Below are 6,411 nucleotides of genomic sequence, written 5' to 3'. Positions count from 1 at the left end.
ACTATTTGCTATTTGGAAAGAATATACACTATGCTACCCTATGAAAATGAAAACTAGAATAGTTAACATTAATTTAACTTGGCAAAATAAAATACAAGTGTGAGGCACTGACCATGAAAATAGAAAAAGAACAATAATCCCTTTATATTTTTTTTTTGTCTTTTTTATATATCTTTTTGAAGCACATCTAGTTTTTTTTTTTATTTTACATAATACTGTAAGGGGCTTATATAGATATTTTCAAACATTAGAGGATTATGTGGTAATATGCAGAACCACAAATATATATAAACAATACTTTAAAGTTTAAACCTCTTTTTTCTTTTCTATTTTTTTATTTTTGGGTTGCGTGGGGTGGGGTTTGGGGATTGAACATTTCACACCAATTTGCACGTTGGAATGCATAATTTTTCTTAAGCATGCCAAGACTTTTCTGAGGTCCGTGGAATAAGTGTTAGATAACTAATAACTAAGAGGTTTCTTCTTAATCCAAGGATGTTGAAACTTGAAAGTGAAACTCATGTAAGCAACTTGGATAGAATTTACTCCTGAGTAGACCTAAAAATGAGAGGACCAGCGCAATTGGCTTCAGATATTCCGCCCCAAATGGTACGACAATTTTGAGAACAAGGGAAGGGAGAATTATTTCGAGAGAATGGCCTTTGATCAAAACTACCACAGGATGAAAAATTTATACCGTATAAGAAAATGCATCTTTCTAAAGAAAAAATATCATGAGAAGAGATGGGAGCATGACTTGACGGGTGGATGGGAAGAGATGTATCATGAGAACGATGAATTCATTGATCTTCTCGGATCCTTCCAACAGGATGTTGAGTTCATTCTCCGCCTCGGTATACGCTGTGATTCAAGATTTGCAGCAGTCTTGGAACCTGTTCTAGTGAACCCAACAAAACCGAAAGAGTTCCGTGGTGACCCAACAATACCGGAAGAGTTCGGTGGTGACCGGTGGAGACGCCTCGAAGATAAGTGGTATTGTCAAAATTGGCAGCAGTTTTGCTCTTTTCTTGCTCAATTGGAGCATGGATTGCCCCCCAGCGAATTGGCTGGGGCGATCTCCAATTTAAGAAGAATCTTAAAGAGTTATAGGCAAAAATTCAGTGAATTGTATGTTGAGATGCCGGACTTTTTATTCAAAAGGTACGGCTATTGCAGCGAGGGTCGTAATTCGTATGTAGATAGCCTTTTAAAATCCAATTCTGCCTTGAGAGATGAATTCATGGAACTCTTCAATTTTCTCTTAAAAAACCTTGAGGATATTGTCATCTGGGGCGAAGCTTGTGATTCAAGACTTGCAAAATTGTTGGAACCGCTTCAAGAGAAGCTAGTGTTCCTTAGAACTTTCATTCTCTTTGCCAGTTTGCAAGGCAAGCCCAAGAGGAAACTCTTGGAGCAGTGTGCAGTTGTGGCTTTATCTGCAGCACATCTTTGTTACATTTGCTGGTTTTTCAGATATGACTATCAAGAGCTCAACTGGATGGACACAAAGATTTCTGAATTAACAGACAAGATCATGCGTGTTGATCACCGAGCCCATCTCGCATATATTTGCGTCCTTGAATCTGGAACAACTTCCCCCACTCTGTCTGCCAAGAAGGATGTGATTATAGTGGCTGAATTTGTTGATTCTCTCCTAGGTCATCTTGGGGAGTTACTACTAAATTGTCCTGCCTATTTTGTGGTATCTTTGAAGCATCAATTGCGGATGCTTTTTGAGGGACTGCGATTTTTGAGAAACATTCTCAATAAGGAGAAGTACGATGGGATAGAGGGAAAAATCAAGGATCTTATTGGAGCTGTGGTCAATGACGCTGGGATTGTAATTTTTTCACTTTATCAGAATGACCTTCAAAAAGCTTCAGCTGAGGAAATAGATGTTAAGCTCTTTTGTTTGCTGGGGAGGATAAGCACTATCAAGGCAGCTGTTGACGAAAGCTATCCTGTAGTGCCAAGGTTCAACTTCCCTACTACTAATGTGCTGGGGATTATCGATCTTCTCCAAGAAAAGCTGAAGGAACTGGCAACTTGTAAAGTTGATCCTATACTTACTTTTGCAAAGGATAGAGTTCATTTCTTAAGGCTATACTTAAAGAATGCCACGGAGCAGCACAGCCAGGATGCAAAGCTCCAACCACAAACAATCCAAGAAGATTTGTCATTCTTGAAATCATTCTTGGAAAATAATTTGGAGCAGCACGTAGATAAGGAAAAGCTTCAACTTCAAACAGTGCAAGATGGTCTTGTATTCTTAAGATCATTCTTGGAAAACAACAGGGATCAAAGCAACCACCCTGAAGAGCTCCAAGCTCTTAGTTGTCATGTTGTGGAAGTGGCATACAAGGCAGTGTTTGTTATTGACTCCTTAATTGTTGGAGATATATCATATTATTCTCTTATGCTATTTGATGATGTCACAGCAGAAATTAAGCTTCTTAAAACTAAGACAGGGGAGATTGACAGCATCGAAGCCCAAAAACCTACCGATGGTTTGAGGGATGTGCCATCGCAAGGTAATATCCTGCAATAGTTTAAAAGATGATGATATTAGCTCTCCAGATTTTGTTAATGATCTTTCGTTCTCTTTGTAATTTGTTTTGAAACAGCAGGAAGGAAGTGGAGTGGAGTATTTCACCAGGTGCCATCACAGGGTAGTATCTCAACAATCAATAAAGCTGTGGTAGATCTGAAAGATCAGGAGCAAACAATTATTGGTCAACTTATAGGAGGATCGTTGCAGTTGGACATCATTTCCATTGTGGGAATGCCTGGACTAGGCAAGACGTTTCTGGCAGATAGAGTTTACCGTGACCCGTCAATTACATCTCACTTCCATATTCTTGCATGGTGTTGTATCTCTCAAGTATATTGCAAAAAAGATCTGTTGCTTGGGATCTTGGCATGCATTGATCCAAAAGCTCAATATTCGGAGTTTGATGAAGATGATTTGGCTCACAAGCTTTGCAAACACTTGAGGAAACAGAAGTATCTTATAGTTTTGGATGACATTTGGGACACTGAGGCATGGAATGCTTTGAAAATATCTTTCCCGGATGATACCAACGGAAGCAGAATTCTCTTAACAAGTCGACATCATGGGATTATTGGTGAATCTCACCATCTTCGGCCACTTGATGAAGAAGAAAGCTGGGAGTTACTACAGAAGAAGCTGTCAATTACCATAGAAGGTGGCTATCCTGTAGAGCTAAGTGTTCTTGGGAGGCAAATAGCAAAAAACTGTAATGGACTGCCTCTATCAATCGTCATCATATCTGGAATTCTTGGGACTCTAGATCAAGGTCGTTGGGAAGAGGTAGCAGAAAGGCTAGACTCAAACAGCAAGATTGGTGCCACAGAACAATGCAAGAGCATATTAGAGTTGAGTTACGAGCATCTGCCTTACCATTTGAAGCCATGCCTTCTTTACTTCAGTGCATTTAGAGAAGACCAAGAAATTTCTGTAAAGAGGTTGATGTTGCTGTGGATGGCTGAAGGATTTGTGCGAAAGAAGGAATCAGAGAGCCTTGAAAAATTAGCAGAAGGCTATTTAATAGCTCTAATCAACAAAAGCTTGGTTATGGAGGGGCAACAAAGATCCATTGGCGGGGTGAAGACGTGTCACATTCATGATTTGTTGCATGTCTTTTGTTTGGGAAAAGCTGAAGATCAAAATTTTCTACATTTGATACGAGGATGTGATGGATTTCTTAATTTTGATGAACCACACTACCCATATCGGTTATCTATTCACTCTCAGCCAAAGCATTTTGTGAAGTCAAAGATATTTTGTCCCCATGTACGCTCTCTATTACATTCTTCTCATGGTATTGGGGGCCGTGGAGTATCACACAACTCATCCTTTGTTTGTCACCTGAAACTTCTTCAAGTGTTGGATTTGGAACAAATTAGTCTTGGTTTTACTTTCCTATGTGAATTAGGGTTGCTCATTCAGTTGAGGTACTTGGCTGTTTCGGGTTGGATCAAATACATCCCACCCTCGCTGGAAAACCTCTCGAATTTGGAAACGTTTTCTGTGACAACATATTATTCTGATTTTGTTCTTTCATCGTTGGAAGATATTTTTTGGAAATTGCAGAAATTGAGGCATCTACAAGTACGTGGTGCTTTGATTGATCTTAGGTTGGCAAAGGAAAATCCTGAAAGCTCCTGTATGTTATACAATTTACACACGTTTTCCACTCCAAAGCTTTATCTTGGGCAAAGCATGGAAAAGATGATGATGAAGTTTCCAAATATCCGCAGACTGAAATGCTGTCTGCTACAGTCAGAGGAATCTTCTAGTGAGGGCACAAGGATCGTGGCAATGGACTCTCTGAGTCAGTTAGAATCACTAAAGCTGCTACTGGGTAAAGTTACTGCAAATTGTATTGAATTTCATCTCCCCTTGAATCTGAAAAAGTTGACACTGGAGGACTTCTCATGGAGTATAATTTGCACAATCAGAAAGCTACCCAATCTTGAGGCTCTCAAATTAATCCGGCAAGCAGATGGGGAAGAGGAATGGGACATGGGAGACATTGAATACATGGAAGAAGAGGAAATCTTCCCTAAACTCAAGTTCTTGAAATTGGAATCCTTGACGATGGTCAGGTGGATGGGCACAGGAGTGCATTTTCCCAGTCTTGAGAGATTAATTTTGGAGGGTTGCGCGGAATTGGAAGAGCTCCCTTCTTGTTTACAGGATACTTTTACTCTTCAATTGATTGAGGTGCATATGTGTCTATACTCTGCTGGAGATGTAGTTCGGGGCATTAAGAAACAACAGATGGATTATGGAAACATGGATCTGAAAATCCTTATCTCGGAAGAAGTTGACGAGTCTTGTTCATGGTCAGATGGAGATTCAGACGGATGGTTACCAGAAGAAATTGAGGAGTCTTCTTCATCGTCGGAAATTCACACAGATGGTCAGGCTAACGATCATCTGCCATAAGCGTTGTTATCTTCTGTATGGTTCTGTTTACATTGATGTCATATTTGTCATTGTAACGCATAAATAAGTTGCTATGTATTAATGACAAATTAATGTACTATTTGATTAAATTGATTGTTCAAATATTGAGGATGGATATACTTATGTTTTGTTCCAGATCTTTACACTTGCATCTCAAGTATCTGTGGAATATAAACTTACCTTAGTGAGTTATATGTAAAAGACCTGTTTCATCTGGAAAATGGGAATACAGAATCTGATACAATCTTGTATTTGTGCTTATTCAGTTAGTCAAATGTGTTGTGTCATGAGATACAGATTTTTTTTTTTTTTTTTAAGTTTTATCGTCCCATCCCATCTCTACACCCTTCTCACCTTCCATTGCCAAGCCAAGAATTCGAACTTTGAATCTGACAAAGGGAGAACTCTGAGAGTGTTGAGCATTTCTCTCGTCATTGGGCAATCCCCTGTGATTAGAGCTGTTAAGCCAATCAAGTAGCTCGAAAGCTCGTTAGAGCTCGGCTCGTTAAGGCTCGAGCTCGGCTCGTTAATTTTGGTTAACGAGTCGAGCTCGAGCTCGAAACATGCTCGTTTAGTTAACGAGCCGAGTAGATACTCGAGTAGCTCGTTAGAACTCGTTAATGAAGGGCATATTTGTCATTTTAGAAATTAAAATTATATAAATTAAAAATTATAGGTTTTTATTAATGTTAATTTGCACGAGCTCGAGCTCGAGCTCGTGAAGCTCGACTCGTTTGTGATAAACGAGTCGAGCTCGAGCTCGAGCTCGAGCCACATGTACATTTAACGAGCCGAGTTCGAACACATTTTAAAGCTCGTTTTCTTAACGAGCTCGAGTCGAGCTCGGCTCGAATTAAACTCGAGTCGAGCTCGGCAGCCCAATACTCGGCTCGACTCGGCTCGATTAACAGCTCTACCTGTGATTACAGATGTTACAGGTATGATGGTATGTGCTGCTGGGGTATTTTCTATGCTCTGCTATGCATTTAGCTTGTACCCTAACTGTTCTGCAAATTAACTGCTGGGGTGATGGTGTGTCGAGGGTGTGCCAGGAAAGGTTTTCTAGTGTCAGTGTGGGAGCAAAATCTGATCAGGAATGTCTTGATAGCAAAATCTTGTACTACCTTGTGATGGCACATCCCTCAAATTTCCAGATGTTTACACTTACTTCTCTTTGATTGTTTTTATAGGTTTCAATTGTAAAATTATAATGAATAATAATTTGATAATATATTGATATTTTATTACTTACTTATTTATTAAAATTTAACTATAATAAAATTATATGATAAATCTTTATTAGCACTGTAGTGAAAGTAGGGCGGAGCGAGGGCGGGGCGAGGGGTGGGGGAGCGCAGCCCTCTCCGTTGCCATTCCCAATATATTTCACCCGTTAATGGCCGCTTTGACCTTTGAGT

The 6,411-nt window shown here is 39.6% G+C and overlaps 1 protein-coding gene across 2 annotated transcripts; it reads left to right on the top strand.

The window, feature by feature from the left end:
* The first annotated feature begins 354 nt into the window (after nt 1-354).
* Nucleotides 355-5,110, top strand: LOC113704623 (putative late blight resistance protein homolog R1B-8). 2 transcript variants are annotated; one of them, XM_027226512.2, is made up of 2 exons: nt 355-2,531; nt 2,625-5,110. In XM_027226512.2, exons 1-2 carry the CDS (start codon nt 656-658, stop codon nt 4,970-4,972), a joined length of 4,224 nt encoding a protein of 1,407 aa, XP_027082313.1. In that variant the 5' UTR covers nt 355-655; the 3' UTR covers nt 4,973-5,110. The 2 variants fall into 2 exon arrangements, with proteins under 2 accessions (XP_027082313.1, XP_027082319.1); XM_027226518.2 differs by having other exon boundaries at nt 420-2,531; nt 2,628-5,110.
* The last annotated feature ends 1,301 nt before the right edge of the window (nt 5,111-6,411 follow it).

This window comes from Coffea arabica, chromosome 1e (assembly GCF_036785885.1).
Source record: "Coffea arabica cultivar ET-39 chromosome 1e, Coffea Arabica ET-39 HiFi, whole genome shotgun sequence".
Lineage (NCBI taxonomy): Eukaryota > Viridiplantae > Streptophyta > Magnoliopsida > Gentianales > Rubiaceae > Coffea > Coffea arabica.
Note: the sequence above shows the minus strand (reverse complement) of the source record. Positions and strands in the feature narration are given on the sequence as shown.

Excerpts from the sequence above, each read along its gene's own strand:
- LOC113704623 (XM_027226512.2), top strand. The coding sequence starts at position 656 with ATGGCCTTTGATCAAAACTACCACAGGATGAAAAATTTATACCGTATA. Across the intron at positions 2,532-2,624 it reads GAGGGATGTGCCATCGCAAG|CAGGAAGGAAGTGGAGTGGA; the intron begins GTAATATCCTGC and ends GTTTTGAAACAG.